The sequence below is a fragment of the Ctenopharyngodon idella genome, chromosome 15 (assembly GCF_019924925.1).
Source record: "Ctenopharyngodon idella isolate HZGC_01 chromosome 15, HZGC01, whole genome shotgun sequence".
Taxonomy (NCBI): Eukaryota; Metazoa; Chordata; class Actinopteri; order Cypriniformes; family Xenocyprididae; genus Ctenopharyngodon; species Ctenopharyngodon idella.
The window spans coordinates 21,951,249-21,968,278 of record NC_067234.1 but is presented as its reverse complement, the minus strand read 5'-3'; the positions used below and the strand labels follow the sequence as shown (position 1 = coordinate 21,968,278).

The 17,030-nt window shown below is 36.5% G+C and overlaps 1 protein-coding gene and 1 long non-coding RNA gene across 2 annotated transcripts; both read right to left on the bottom strand.

Annotated features, from left to right (window-relative positions):
- Positions 1-923: 923 nt before the first annotated feature.
- LOC127495026 (calcium-activated chloride channel regulator 1-like) lies at positions 924-9,502 on the bottom strand. The gene is given in 17 exon segments (XM_051861400.1): positions 924-1,309; positions 1,312-1,566; positions 1,659-1,883; positions 2,106-2,270; positions 2,367-2,631; positions 2,729-2,944; positions 3,033-3,139; positions 4,839-5,019; positions 5,111-5,332; positions 5,504-5,731; positions 5,844-6,000; positions 6,086-6,191; positions 6,285-6,435; positions 6,529-6,666; positions 6,963-7,173; positions 9,038-9,218; positions 9,310-9,502. Coding segments are annotated over 15 exon segments (2,697 nt in total). The 5' UTR covers positions 7,113-7,173; positions 9,038-9,218; positions 9,310-9,502; the 3' UTR covers positions 924-1,178.
- Positions 9,503-9,532: 30 nt separating this feature from the next.
- LOC127495030 (uncharacterized) lies at positions 9,533-14,443 on the bottom strand. The gene is made up of 4 exons (XR_007925044.1): positions 14,110-14,443; positions 13,257-13,639; positions 9,920-10,025; positions 9,533-9,836 (listed from the first exon to the last, which is right to left on the bottom strand). It is a non-coding gene; the product is annotated as an uncharacterized LOC127495030 (long non-coding RNA).
- Between the last annotated feature and the right edge of the window lie 2,587 nt (positions 14,444-17,030).

Sequence of the window (17,030 nt, the reverse complement as noted above, 5' to 3'; positions counted from 1 at the left end):
TTTAGACTATGATTTTCCTTTTACAAGGTCATTGCCCCCTCGTATAACTATATGACTAAATAGCTGCCATATAATGTAATTATCATCGCTGGCAGAAAGCACAATAACATGAATGATCATAATGAGATCTAATGATACTATGAAGTCCTCATAAACAATGCCATGACTGAACCCAGATCGCTCCCCTTATGATTTTTCAAATGCCACAATCAGCCCCTCCATAAAGCCATACAGACCTTTTCCTACAACCCCTCAAACATGACTATAAGGCATATTGATATGTGTATATCTACATTACATGTCATCTTATTTGCTTAACCCTCTCACAGGATCTGATGAAATATATTAAGCAACTCTCAACGACATTAATGACTTGTCAAGTGGAAGATGGTGAAACACTTCTTCATGATTAAAAAAAGTTAAAAATGATATAAAACACCTAATAACTAACATATCAGACACATACAGTAAATCATAACAGATATGCTAATATGTCTGTGGATATCATGCAAAATGACTGTGTTTGGAACGAATCAACAAAAGTAAGCTTTTATAACAGAGGGCAGAATCAAATTTGATTCTATTTGGTTGCAAGTTTTCTGACTTTAGGGAATAAAAAATAATGTATCTTTTATATTTATACAAGTTTTCTGCTGAGTAACAGAACTATTTATTCAGCCTGGCCGACTGTTTCGGCTCCCGAGTGGGTGTTGCGAACTGTAACGGAGGGCTACAGACTGCAGTTTGTAATAAAACCCTCACATTTCAACAGTGTTCTTTCCTCTCACACGGAGGAGAGAGCTGCTCACATTCTGAACGAGGAAATCTCTTCTTTACTCATTTTTTAATTATTTAATAATCTATCATCGGAGTGCACACATATTTTGTAGATATGGACATAATCTGAAATGATGAAAACATAATGCTTTTAGACACATTTATTTGATTATATTCAGGGTACACAACAATAGCTAAAGCAAAAAACAAAAACAAGAACTGAACAGCAGTCATCATCTGAGAGAGTTTAATTATATGCCAAACATTTCCAATATAAACAAATCTAAACAATTTACCAAACTGTATTTTGCATTTTATATTTTTGCCAAGCATATGGTGCAGCGCAGTAGTTGTACAACAGAAAGATTTTCTTTGCATCAGATATTAATGTTGGTGGTAATCTAAAAACCAGAAAGTTTTCTTCGACTCAACGCCCATGTTGTTATCGCAATAATACCAACAATCACCACAGTTGCCAGACAAACAGAAATTGCAATGAACATCAACTTCAGGTCTATTTCTGGCATGTGTGTGGTTTTGGACCAGGGAGCATCTTTGAAGCTTGAGCAATGTTGGAGATTTCAGATTTTACATTTTCTTTGTCCACAGACTGAACAGCAAAAAAGATTGTGGTGCCATTTTGTATAGTGATATTAGGATTGAATGAATGCTGTTCAACTGATCCAGCCTCCTGCGGTGAGATAGCAGCTGTGTTGAATACGTGAGCGTTGCTGAAGTTGAATTGAAGCACTTTAAGGTCAAAGCTCCACCTGAGCTCATAGGATTTAGCTTAAAAGAAAGGAAACACCTTGTGAGGCCTATAAAAGATATACATTATTTTGTGATCCTCACATTTATTTTTTGTTAACTGTATGCTTTACCTGTCCCTTGGTCGAGGTCCTCACCAGGAGCCGTCCAGTTGAGAAGCACAGAGTCCTCCTGGATCTCAGCACTCAGATCTGTGATTCTGTTAGGAGGGAAATTTGGTGGGGTTGAGCCTGTAAAAGCCACCTCAAAACTCTCTCCAGTGGCTGTCCTTGTAAATCTTCCAACCTCGAGTGATTCCTCAGAAACTGGAGGCTTTGGAGGGTTCAGCTCCACCACACCTGAAATGAGAGGAACCGCATGAATAAATGTAAAGTTGAGGAACTGAATGAATTAATTAATTAATGAAATATTTATATAGTGCATTTCCTATGTACTACTGTACACCCAAAGCACTTTACAATCATATCAGGGGGTCTCTCCTCAACCACCACCAGTGTGCAGCATCCACTTGGACAAATGTTTGTACAGTTTGCTTTAAGAGTCTCAATCTCACGGTTTACCGTTTACCACAAATCCAGGTACGTATGGGGCACCACCCCTTTTTTGGAAAGTAAATCTGGCTAGTCCATCTTGATTCTTCACTTTTACTTTCAAGCTGCTTCTCCCTTTTTTCATCTGTGTGAAATATCTGGAATAAATGCCATCATCTTTGAAAGCATCAGCTCCTGTAAAACAATACTTGATTTATTTGAGCACTTTTGGCCTTATAGTGTAAATCTGAGTTGAGTGCACACTTTAAACAAAAATTATGGGTAATTTACCTGCTCCATTGTCCAGAAGTTGTAATTCTTGTGCGGACCCAGATTCGGACTCCAGCGTAGCCCACACTTCAGCCTTTATTACAGGCTTGTAGTTCTGACTGACCTCAGCAAACACTATCATGGGTTTAGTGCCGTCACTGAACTGCTGGTTCATGCGGGCTTTGAGAACGATAGGAGGAACATCAGCACGCGCCGCTTGACTCGTTGCTGTTATAGTCAGAGACTGACTTATTGTAGTTTGGATACTGTACTTCCAGTCCCCAGGCTAGCAAACACACAATAGTATTATTAGATAAATAATTAATGAAAATGTTTTAGGAAAGTTAATAATAATAAGTTAAATCTTGTGCAGGTTGTCATACCTCTGCAGTTCCTGGAACTTTAAAAGTGACTGTTTTTGCTGCTTTATCATGACGCATCTGTACTTGTTTGTAGGTTGAGCCACTTGGTGAATGTATGGAAATGTCAGGTAAACTTTTTTCATAGGTTATTGTAAAGCTGGTTTTGGTACCAATGGTCTGATCCACTAATATTGTCCCATTGAACCAGTCTGATGTTTTTATTCCCACACTGTCTATCTAAAGTGGTGATAAAAATGAATTATTAGAATATTCATAATAATCTTAAAGTATTTTACCATGAGCAATGTGTGATGACTTGTCAAACCTGAACTGGGTCTTTTGTTTGATCTCCTGTTGGTATTGTAAGTGAAGAAAATCCATTCAGTAGCTGATTAGAGAGAATGTCGTCACTGGCTGTGATAAATTTTCCCCCTAATTCCAACATAGAACATATGAGAAATATGCACTGGACAATAAACAGGTATTCATAATATGAATATTATGATTTAGGCCTACTATATTATGATAGTAGATATATTATGATACTATATTATGATATATATATATATATATATATAAAACAAAAAACCATCTTGGGATCAATTGGTTAAAAGTTACTAATGTGGCTCAGATCATTTGTTATTCTTCTAGAATCATATGTTTGTAGATTTGCCAATTGCTTTTTTTGTTAGTTCCCAAACTTTTTCATGTTAAGATCCACCTATAGATGTAGGCCTACTATAATAAATCTTGAGATCAACCAAAAAATTCATTTACATGGAACTTCAGTTGAGTGAATCATAAGTTAATTCATTCAGTAGCTGCTCTGTCGGATTCGTTGGGTTAATTCAGTGAAGGATTTGTCAGGCTGATTCAGCAACTTCTGAGTTGGGGTCTGTCCAAATATCTATACTTGCAGTCTTGGCCACTTGAGAGTGCATGCGACAGGAAGTAAGTGTGCAAGGTTGTCCATTGTCTTAAAAATGGCAAAGCACAGTGCCCTGAATGCACAATAAACCCACACTATCCGAAGCGGTATTCAAGGCTATGCGTATCACATCATGCATTATGTTCGGGAACTTAGGTGCCCTGAAATTGCGAGATGTTGAGGAAAACATTCCACTGTGAGTTAAATTAATTAGATATTACATATAGCTTGGTAGTAAAACATAAAGTGTTGCACATTTTGAGTATAGGCTATGTGTATTTTGTACAATATTTGCAACTGCTTGGATGGATAGTTCACCCAAAAATGAAAATTCTGTTATAATTTACTCACCCTCATGTTGTTTCAAACCTGTATGAGTTTCATTCTTCTGTTGAACACAAAAGATTATATTTTAAAGACTGTTGGTAATCAAACAGTTGACGGTAGCCATAGACTTCCATGTTTTTTTTTTCCTTTTTTTTTTTTCCTACTATGGAAGTCAATGGCTACCGTTAACTGTTTGATTACCAACATTCTTTAAAATATCTTCTTTTGTGTTCAACAGAAGAAAGAAACTCATATAGGTTTGGAACAACTTGAGGGTGAATAAATGATGACAGAATTTTCATTTTTGGGTGAAACTAGAAGCACCACAATTTTAAATTGTGTTTTCTTTTACATAGGCACTACTGAACATACATTTAGAAGTTTATTTTAAAATCAAAAAGTTTTACTCACACTTGCAGTCTTCACACGTACTTGAACACTTAAATACAGGAAATACGTCATGTAAGTGTACAAGTGGTCAAGTGGTCAAGTGCAAAGACAGAAAGTGTGGGTATTTGGACACGCCCCGTGTGAGTCTTTTGAATGATTCATTAGAAGAATGAATCAAACTAATAAGAGTAGTTTGTTAGTGAACCGAACTGTGAATGTTTATTTTTGGATGCCGTGTAGCTCATGCGGAGCGCCGTCGCTGATCTGCAAAACACTTGTGTGTCGTATCAGAAATGTAACTTATGCAAACCATTGAACGTGTTAACTGAATTTCAGAACTTACATTTTTCATATTTCTGACCACAATTGTCATACTTTGCGCAAATTGCAGTTTGAAAACTGCTGGTCTAAGTAATGAAATTCACACATTTCTAATTGCGTCTATTTCTGGAACACTGTATCTCATTATGTGACGATGGTACTTACCAGTTTTGTCAGCCATTTCCCTCAGTGCTTTATCTGCTTTATCACCCAAAGCTATTGTGTGTATAATGGCGCCACTTTTAATTGCAGCTGGGACACAACTATTAATATTGTCTGTTGCTTCACCATCTGTCAGAAAAATGATTTCATCCCCTATCACATCCCCGTTGTCCTTTTTGAGTACCTTTAAGTTTTGAAGACAAATACAGAACATTGGCATGAAACAAACTGTAGGCTATATACTTAACACATCATAAACATGATCAATATGGCACCTGTAAACCTAGATTGAGGCCTTTACATATGTATGTCCATCCCTCTGCTACTTTTGGCAACAATTTGACGAGTTTCTCTCGTGTGGAATCATCAATAGTAGTCAAGGGGCTCAGAGTATAAGCATTAGTACTAAAGGTTACAATTCCAACACTGGCTTGATCCTCAATGATGTTCTGCAGGAAATGTGTGGAAGCCTGCTGTAGTCGAAGGATTCTGGGGCCCTAGAAAATGGGTGCAATAAAAAAAAAAAAAAAAAAAAAAAAACACACACATATGATTTCAGGTTTTATGCTTTCTTAGGTTTCAAAATGATTAAGTTCATATCAGAGCATTGAAGGTTATAATAATTGGAAGCATCTTTGTTTTCAAGTAAAGTTAATGTTATGGCATACTTTCATGCTTCCTGAGACATCAAGGACGAGACAAACAACCCGATGCAATCGCTGCACAACTTTGAAAGATGGCGCTGGTGGAGAGGACAGCAGTGGTTTCAGAGAACGAAGTGCGTCTTTATCAACAGAATCCTCAAATATCACAGTCCGTGTTGCTTTGCCACATTTTTTGTTTTGCAAGTTTGGGGCTTCATAATTGTGCTCGTTTTCACGACAAAATGTGCTCACCTGAAACCAAACATTTAGCACAATTACTTCATTCTGTATGTTGCAAGCAATGCACTGCAAATGGTCAAAGATATATTTTGCATGTGTGGAAACATGTAAAATCTGTACTTACAGAATCCAGACTTGGTAGGAACATTATAGAGCTGTCTGTGTTTTGATATTTGTTAGGATAAAACTTGCACCCGTTAGTTGGTAGTAAAGTTTGTGGATCAGTGTGGCACGGTTGACGTGATTCATCATAAAACTGACCTTCAATGTTTTTGCTACACCTAAAGATAAGCAGCAAATCAATGGTTATGATCGTTTCCAAGGAGATTTTAATAATACGCTTTCTTTTTGTTAAAGTTTTATGACCTTGTAGCTTCAATACGGCCATTAGAGTAGTAGAATGGTTTTGTTTCACTGTGTTCATCATACACGCCCCATCTCAGATGAGCCCATTCATGAACCAAAACCTTCCCTGCAAACAAACAAACAAATATTCTTGTTAATAAAACAAACAGATTAGTGCATTAACCTGCATAAATGCTGAAGGATAACAAATGACATTCACCTCTTGACCCATAAGTCTTAATGAGTTTGTCGTTCCGGAGGAAGTTTGGGGTGAAATGAATGTACTGAGCCTCAGCTCCACATTCACCATATTGAAGAGTGTAAGGTTCATCACCATATGCTGGATTAGCATTATCAATTATTATTTTTGCCTGCATTTCACATAGAAATTGTCAGCAGTATGTTAATGAAATGAGTAAACATTAATATTGACACGTAAGATAAAATGGCATTATTATCTGTACCTTTTCATAGGACTCTGTTCTTGCTTTGGTAAATTCCTTACTATTCCAGTTGGGTGGAACTAATATCGTTACTTCTTTGAAATAGACCTTTTTATCCAATGCTTGATGAAGATGAAACGACCCTTTAGTGACCATGTCCTGTCAGAATGAAAAATGAGAAAAACTCAAAATACAGTATTTATAAACAAGTAATTATACTTTAATTTGTTCATTCACAAATACTGTTAATGAAACTTGATTAGGGTGAATTGATGGTGATTGGGACACTTTTTGCAATTGAGACTTAGAAAAAGTGTCCCAATCACCCTGAATTCACCCTATATATTTCTTTATATGATTTTCTTTAAAAGCTGCAACAAAATATTATCTTTCACAAAAGCCACTAAAACCATTAATTCACATTTTGTTAAATAGACAAAAAAGTATATATTCACCTTGATTTTATCAATGAGCGTGTTATCCTGTGGTACTTTTGAACTGATTGCAATGGTAACATCAACATAACCATTTCCATCTAGTTTGATTCCAGTGGAGGTGGACAACAGCAACATCCATAATAAGACAAACACCTTTCTTGAGTCCATAGCTGTAGAGTTTAGATGAACAGCAACTCCCAAAACAATTTCACAAATTATCTTGAGGTGTCTGATAAAAAGATAAGAGGGTGTGTGCTTCAATGTCATGCAGGGGTGTGACTAAATTCTGCTAACATCATGGTCCGTTTAAAACATAAGATCTACACTGAACAAAATTATAAACGCAACACTTTTGTTTTTGCCCCCATTATTCATGAGCTGAATTTTCTATGTACACAAAAGGCCTATTTCTCTCAAATATTGTTCACAAATCTGTCTAAATCTGTGTTAGTGAGCACTTTCGTCGTGTGGGTGAGCGATTTTCTGATGTCAACGTTGTGGATCGAGTGGCCCATGGTGACGGTGGGGTTATGGTATGGGCAGGCATATGTTATGGACAACGAACACAGGTGCATTTTATTGATGGCATTTCACGATAAAACACGGCTATGACCGCTTCACCCAACAGTTCTGTGTATCACTACACAACACCGTTAGCAACCACTCTTAGCAACGTAAACTGTTTGTTCTGATATTGTTCATTGAAGCTTACTGTATTATGTAGAAGAGTATTTGATCGATTAAGCGAGTTTATTACCTGCATTCAGATTTAGTATTTTCCTTCAGGTCAGTCCTATGTTCATAATAAAACATCTGTTTAAATGTCCGATGTATTATCTTGTCCTTTTAACAGTTAAGGGGTTTTCCTGTGACTGACAGCACTAGTCAAAGCATTTGTCAGTTGTGTCTTGTTCCGTGTTCACAACAATTCAGTCTTTTCAATGTAAAAATCTTCGCTACTGACCGACACACTCATAAAGACAGTCTTCGCTGCCATGTAATGGCGTTATAATGTAACTTCTGTTGCTGTTCACGGTCAGGGACTATTTTTTTCCGGCGGAAGGAAGGCTTTTAGTGAAAGTTTACTTCATGAAAATTGCATTGATATATATTTTTGGCTTCAATATTTGTATTGTGTGTTTTATAAAAGCAATAAGGTACTCGAGGCTAGTGCTGTATAGTGAATAAGTCACGGCTGAAGGGGTTTGCAGGCACTCCACTTTGCGGAGCCTGGCATGCATAATATAGCATTTTAGTCATGTTTAAAAGAAAAAAAACTTTTCTGTTTTGTACCCTTAGTAGGATTGTGTTGAAACTCACAGTCATGGTAAGGGGAGTAACATTTCCGAAAAACACTCTAAGTGGCTGACCAATCACAACACACCACCAATCAGAGCACATTGAGCTTTTCAGTAGGAGGTACTTCACAGAGACAGAAACTAAACAAAGCATTATTGACAGACTGGGAAGAGAGGTGCTGCAACAATATAAAATAATGTGAAAAATAAAGTGTTTTTTGAGCATTCAAGCATGACAACCTAGTCGAACCCAAAAACAAATTCAAGACTTTGAAAAATGGCATAATAGGTCCCTATTTAAAATTCAAAAAATGACTTTGAATGAACTAAAAATGTGCTTTAAATCATCATAATGAAAGTTCAATACATGCCTTACTGTACAAAAATGTTTTTATTCTTTTGTATTTCTTATTTAAAGTAAGAAATTCTGTTTGATAGAAAGGATTGTTTTAAGAAATGTTCTAAAGTTGTTGGATGTACATATTTATGTTCAAATTAGACAAAAAGGATTGATTTGATCATTTGCATTTTAATTGCCAGATCGTTTTCTGCGTCTTACTGCCCATGTGATTACAGCAACAACAATGACTATAGTTGTTACACACAGCGGAATTAATAGAACTGTCAAATTCAAGCCTGGGTTTGATATTCCGGGGGGTTTTGGATCAGGGAGCATCTTTGAAGCTTGAGCAATGTTGGAGGTTTCAGATTTTGCATTTTGTTCGTCCTCAGACTGAACTGCAAAGAAAAGTGTGGTGCCATTTTGGATTGTGAAACTGAGTTTGAATTACTTACCAGTTTTGTCAGCCATTTCCCTCAGTGCTTTATCTGCTTTATCACCCAAAGCTATTGTGTGTATAATGGTGCCACTTTCAGTTGCAGAGGGAACACAACTAGTAATGTTGTCAGTCGCTTCACCATCTGTCAGAAAAATGATTTCATCCCCTATCACATCCCCGTTGTCTTTTTTGAGTACCTTTAAGTTTTGAAGACAAATACAGAACATTGGCATGAAACAAACCGTAGGCTATATACTTAACACATCATAAACATGATCAATATGGCACCTGTAAACCTAGATTGAGGCCTTTACATATGTATGTCGCTCCCGCTGCTACTTTTGGCAACAATTTGATGAGTTTCTCAGATGCATACAGTTTTGTCAAGGGGCTCAGAGTATAAGCATTAGTACTAAAGGTTACAATTCCAACACTGGCTTGATCCTCAATGTTGTTTAGCAGGAAATGTGAGGCAGCCTGCTGTAGTCGAAGGATTCTGGAGCCCTAGAAAATGGGTGCAATAAAAAAATGCATGTGATATCAGGTTTAATGCTTTCTTAGGTTTCAAAGTGATTAAGCTCATATCAGAGCATTGAAGGTTATAATAATTGGAAGCATCTTTGTTTTCAAGTAAAGTTAATGTTATGGCATACTTTCATGCGTCCTGAGCCATCAAGGACGAGACAAACAACCCGATGCATTGATATTTGTTAGGAAAAAAACTGCACCCCTTAGTTGGTAGTAAAGTTTGTGGATCAGTGTGGCACGGTCGAAGTGATTCATCATAAAACTGACCTTCAATGTTTTTGCTACACCTAAAGATAAGCAGGAAATCAATGGTTGAGGTAATTTCCAAGGACATTTTAGAACTATTCTTTTTTATGAACAGTTTTATGACCTTGTAGCTTCAATACGGCCATTAGAGTAGTAGAATGGTTTTGTTTCACTGTATTCATCATACACGCCCCATCTCAGATGAGCCCATTCATGAACCAAGACCTTTCCTGCAAACAAACAAACAAATATTTTTGTTAAAACAGATTAGTGCATTAACCTGGATAGATGTTGAAGGGGTAACACTTTAGAATACTGTTTCTTACTGCATAACTAATAAGGAATTACTGAAGAACTAATAGGTAATTCTTCATTATGTAGCGTCTGGACCAATCAGGCACACAATTATTCATTATATTTAATGAATTACCCATAAACTGACTCTATCAAAGTTCTGTGAACCCATCCCCCTAAAACTGCAACTAGCATCCCAAATGTAGCTAACACACAGGCAGAACTAGGTGTCCTGTTACAGATACATGGTACTTTTACGTTTAGAAAGAATTTTGCAGAGACTAGTGACTCTGACTTCATTCTTTCTGAGAAGGACAAATAAACTCTCTTAATCCTATGTATTCTCTATATAACCACTTGGGAAATGTATAAACATGTATCCAATTTTCCCATCTCATGACTTTCCTTTTATAGGCTTTATTCTATGTATTAATTCTCTGATTCTTGAACTATTTTGGTATTAATGTTCCAGAGTTGCAAATGTACAGTTAACTGAAATTACATTGGTAGCATGTTTGGAATTTACAGACTCCAACTTTCGTTTCCTATTTGGTAATTTATGTTACATGTTACTAACTCTGTGACACATTAGTATTATAAGAATCTAGAAGGTTCTTCTCTCATTCATCCAATCCAGTTTCTTATGCTAATATCCTGCCAAAGTCACAAAGACTCGTAAAGTTCCCTCCGAGGGACACCTTAAGAGGGTGTGACATCTTCACCCCTTATATTCACTGATCACAAGATCAAGCTCTCTTCTCTTTTACTGACAAATGCTGATGTTAAGATGATGCTGTGAGAAGCTAGAAGCTTCTAAGGAACCCCCAAGCTTGTGCCAGGCTTCGGCCTAGACCTTCCATTCACCAAAGATCCTCTGAATCCAACTGGTTCTCTTTCATCAAGACAATATCAGCAAAGATTCAACGGGAGCCTCCACAAATCGCATCAGGACAGTTTTAATTTAACTTGGAGAGACATGCAAGTATCAAACTTAGTCTCATTATCTGATACATTGAATATCCTTACCCCTTTTAAATAAGGGCCTGTTAAAACTAAACTGATGGTTTGCTCAAGGCTGTTGATCTGCTGAATTTCAAACAATGCTGTAACTTCTTGCTTTCCTATACTCTGCTTCAACTCTCTCTTTCCCTTGGTAAACTGTATGCATGTATGTGTGTGAATGTTAGAGTAATTAAGTGTTTAGTCTAGTTAATAAAGTCTTGTTCATGTCACACGTAAGTTGTCCGTGTTTCACGCTCATATACTGGAGTCCCTATTCATGCAGATCCTGACTACATGCTCTGAGTAGTACTGTACAATAAGATTGTTATTTCCCATAACCTGGAAATGAACATTTCTTAGAATTAATAAACAATTAACACTGTGTGTTCATTGGACAACAGGTTAATTGATTGTAATATTAATTTTATTACATTAAGTTAATTTTATTAACTGATCCAAATATTTATAATTAATTATAACTAGTTATGATTAATTATATTTATTTTGAGCTAATTTGCTACAATAGCAATTTAATTTTTGGTTATTTTTTTCAGTGTTGGGTAGTTTTTTGTTGTTATTACCCCCGCCCCTCCCCCCTACTGAGCGCGGGCATTTTCATCCTCTTCAGGAGAGAGCAGTTCTTTGCACGGCTGAATTGGTGCATTTCTTTGCCGAAATACAGGTTTTTGTACATTTTATTTTATCTAAAAAATCATTGCTGTGCTGTAAATCATTTTATTTTATGCAAAGCAACATACAGGTACGCGATGTCAGTCACCTAACTAACGAGTGTTGCATCAGTCTTTTTGCAAAATGGAAACGCCTGATCCCTTGCATAAAACACATTATTTTATTTCTAAAGATACTAAATGTAATTACTTAAGATCTTAAAATATGTTCTCAGAGCTGTGTTTGTTTATGGGCAGGTCACAGCATCTTTCGGCAATGAGTGAAACACAGGGCGGCGGTCTGAAGTTAGCAGTTTCCCTGCCGAACACAAGCCCAGCTCCTGCACGAGATCCAGCACCGCTACCCTATGGAAACGGGATAACAGAGGCTGGTTGATTACACTTTAATTGCTTTTAAATGTTTTAACTTTTGATTCTAAAATGTTTGTTAAACTAGTTTACTATTAAGTATTGTATACATGTTAAAACAGAATAAAATATTCTGTATTAAAAAATGTTCTCTTTATCTGAAATAAAGAAAGATATCGTGTAAACTAGTGGTTGTGTTGTGTATTTTACAAAGGTTTTTAGATTATTACGTTAATAGTGCTTTTTTTCATAGTGTAAGTTTGATTTGAGTCAGAATTATGTGGTAATTGTTTATTAATTACTAATGGGTTCTTTAAATTAACACTTTAGAATACTATTTCAGGTTCTAAGTAATTACTGCAGAATTATCTAATAATTGTTTATGAACTGCTAATGGGTTCCCTATATGTTCACTTTAGAATACTGTTTCAGGTTCTAAGTAATTCTTGCAGAATTATTTGTTAATTCTTTATTAATTACTAATGGGTTCCCTGTATTTTAACTTTCCCTCAGTCATTGCCTTACATACTGGAATTTACTCAATGGTAATGTGATATGCTGAGGGAAACAGACACACTTACAGTACTGTGTATGAAATATAAAAAATAATCTGAGGTAAGTTGGCTATAACAAGGCATTTAAAGTGGGGGTTGGGTTCCTTTCCGAAGTTGATTTCTTACAGAACACACTCACAAAACAATTATTTACCACAGAGGCAAAAACCTCGATAAAATTTATTGTATTTTATTAATATTGCATTTTCATAATACTACTACTGATAACATTAGTAAATAAGAAAGGGCCACAACTCAATGTAATTGTGTTTGACTGTTCATTAGTAGTTACTTCATAGTTATTTTTCTTGTACCTTAATTAGTAAATAATTATTAGTAGTTCTTCAGGTACAGAATTCATTAGTTATTGATTAGCTAACTGTTACTTAACAAAATCATAAAATTCTATTACATACTGATTAGTTAACACATCTTCCTTAGTAGTTAATAGTAGTGACTTAAGTGTTAATGAAGAATTACCTATTAGTTCTTCAGTAATTTATTATTAGTTATGCAGTAAGTAAGAAACAGCATTCTAAAGTGTTACCGTTGAAGGATAACAGATGACATTCACCTCTTGACCCATAAGTCTTAATGAGTTTGTCGTCTCGGAGGAAGTTTGGGGTGAAATGAATGTACTGAGCCTCAGCTCCACATTCAACATACTGATGAGTGTAAGGTTCATCACTATATGCTGGATTAGCATTATCAATTCTTATTTTTGCCTGTATTTCACATTGAAATTGTCAGAAGTATGTTAATGAAATGAGTAAACATTAATATATGACACATAAGATAAAATGGCATAATTCACTGTACCTTTTCATAGGACTCTGCTCTTGCTTTGGTAAATTCCTTACTATTCCAGTTGGGTGGAACTAATATCGTTGCTTCTTTGAAATAGACCTTTTTATCCAATGCTTGATGAAGACGAAACGACCCTTTAGTGACCATGTCCTGTCAGAATGAAAAATGAGAAAAACTCAAAATACAGTATTTATAAAAAAGTAATTATACTTAGGCAACACGAACCAAAGACATGTAAACGAACCAAAAACAGGAAGATGAGACCCTAAAAAGGACAGAATCCCAGAATTGTTCTCGTCATAGTCGCGCGTGTTTTTTTTCTTTTTCTTTTTGGTCCGGACCAAATGAACCAAACGAACCGAACTACAAGTGTGAACGCACCCTAATTTGTTCATTCACAAATACTGTTAGCCTAATGAAACTTGATTAGGGTGAATTGTGGGTGATTGGGACAATTTTTGCAATTGAGACATGGAAAAAGTGTCCCAATCAACCTCAGTTCACCCTATATGTTTCTTTCTATGATTTCCTTTAAAAACTGCAACAAAATATTATCTTTCACAAAAGCCACCCAAACCATTAATGCATGTTTTGTTAAATAGACAAAAAAGTATATTTACCTTGATTTTATCAATGAGCGTGTTATCCTGTGGTACTCTTGAACTGATTGCAATGGTGACGCCAACATAACCATTTCCATCTAGTTTGATTCCAGTGGAGGTGGACAACAGTAACATCCATAATAAGACAAACACCGTTCTTGAGTCCATAGCTGTAGAGTTTAGATGAACAGCAACTCCCGAAACCCTGTTTTGAACAATGTTACAAATGATCTTAGGGGTCTGATCAGAGAGAAGAGGGTGTGTGCTTCAATGTAATGCAGGGGCGTGACTACATTCTGGTCCATTTAAACACACGGATTGTACATTTGAAACATGTTGGCTAACAATTAGTTTACTTGGTGTGACTATACTGTGTCAGTGCATTGAAATGGGCTCAAAAGAGTTTTTGTGCTGTTTGTCTTAATAATTTGTTCTTTTTTTAAGAAAACAGTTTTTCCCCTTATCACTAGAATACCAAAACATTGATTCAATTTCCAGTGATTAATCAATCTCAAGAATTTGAGAAAACTGAACCTCCTGGGCATGTCAAAAGACCGCTCCCTCCAATAACTCAGACAGCTCCCTCGAATGATTCAGACAGCTCCCTCCAATGACCTGAAACTTATGTTTCCAGCCTCGATTCATGTATTTAATCTTTTCCATCTCTTTTATCCAGCTGCTATGTGTTGGAGGGTCTGCCTTTTTCCACTGAAATAATATTTCACAATTTCACACATTCATGACATCAGATATAGTAAATTATGCTTATTTGGTGTGCTGTCCAGGGAAGGGCTCCAGGCATTGAATTTGTCTGCAGGGACTGTCTGTATGTCTATTTTTATTATTATTATTCATATTATTATTACCTTGTCATTATTGCTGTGACAAGGATAAAAGTGGGAAAATGACATGAGTGCTCAAAAAGGTTCATAATTAAGTTGAGGAAAGAATTGCCGACACCTCTGTCTGGTCGGCAAACTACATTTCACAACCAAACACACACGAGAAGTGATAAGGAAATAACGTGAGATTGGAGTTCTTAAGCGAGACTTGTTATTAAAAATGTTAGCTCACAAGAAGCTTGCGATCCAAATTGTCTGTGTGGTGTGAAAAGGCGAAACAGAAAAAAAGATTATGGAGGAGGAAATGGTTGGGGAAATGTGGGTCTATAACTAACTGAATAACCGAACTATAACCGAACTTCCCGCTGCTCTGTATCTTGCTCTCTCATTGGCTGTAGGTCATCACCAGTGTCATTTTCAGTCAGAACACATTTCTGGAGTGGTGGGTGTGGGGTGGCTGCCCTATTCGAGGTTTGTTGCAAACATGTTTGATATTAACGACTCTTGATCATAGACTGTAAAAAAAAAGATGGATGTCGCACCTTCACTCTCTTCCATTGTAGTAACTGAAGCCAACTTGTTTTTCTTCTCAAGTCACGTTTGATCTTGAGAGTCACCGTGAAATCTCGTGTCACTGAGAAATCGTTCCTGCTTTCAACAGGTATGTGGTTTCGCAATCTGGTTGAATCATCTTTTGTGTGCATTCAGAGGATTATAATGCAAAAAATCGGTGGAAACTGTCATTATGTCTGTGGTCTCCCACAGTTTTAAAATCAGTTAAGATTTGAAAATCGTCTAGTGTGTCCTAGGCTTAGCATGCCAAATATCTCACGAGCGTTGGAGATGCATCGTTGATTCTCTCAGATCACGTCTTTGATAATTCACAATGTGTGATTGTCACTTGTGTGAACGAGCACTGATTTAGCTGTGATTTCAGGCATTTGTCTGCGATTTCGCAAAATCTCTCAGTGAATGAAAATCGGGCCTAAATTCATGCAGTGTGAACTCGGCATAAGGCAAACCAAGAAAAGGATTGTTAAATGACAAATATAAAAGAAATAACATTTTTTTATACAAACTGTATACCCTATACACTTATACTTATTTGACAATACCCTACCTCTTCTTCTCACGACAACTCTAAAGTGTTAGCATGGTAATGGATATGACAATATTAATATATTTGGTCTTGGCTGAATAGATCTGCTACGCTGCTCTGCTGTATTGCTGCTGCTGCTGAAGAGCAACTTGCTACTGCCAATACATACGCTGATACGCTGCTGTGCGTATGTAAGACATACTGCTGCTGCACACATAGCATATATAAAATTACCCATAGCAGATCTATACAAATCAACTTTTTACAACTAACACTGTGATATTCTTTTAGGTCATTTTTCTGGTCTGTCTATGAAACATTGACATGAAAAGTGAGACACCAATACTTTGTGTTTTAGTTGTCTGCCTTTTAGGTTTGATCCAGAAAGCAGACATTGTGCTGTTTGTCTTAACAATTTGTTCTTCTTTAAGAAAACAGTTTTTTCCCTCATCACTAGAATACCATAACATTGATTTAATTTCCAGTTAATAATCAATCACAAGAATTTGAGGAAACATCTGAGTCCAGTGACTCAGACAGCTCCCTCCAATGACTCAGAGAGCTCCCTCCAATGACCTAAAACTTATGTTTCCAGCCTCAAATCATATTGAATCTTTTTCAGCAGAATGTAAGACATAACCTCTTTTATCCAGCTGCTATGTGTTGGAGGGTCTGCCTTTTTCCACTGAAATAATATTTCACAATTTCACACATCATTATGATGTAGCGTCTGTACAAGATCAGTTTAGCCAACCAACTTTAGAATTTTCAGAACGCTTTTAGCCTCCTGAACTGTGCATGTAAATCATGAATCGGCTCCGGCAAGTCCGGGACCAATTGCCCCATTGGCACCTTTGTTACCTCATTGAAATAAAACAGAAGATATCCTCACCAGCTCCAGGGACTTCAAAGAGTCACCCTGGTGGGGCTAAGGGCCATGTGGTCACAGACACCGGCCAAAACTCCAATACACATCACACACACGCATGGAGACTGTA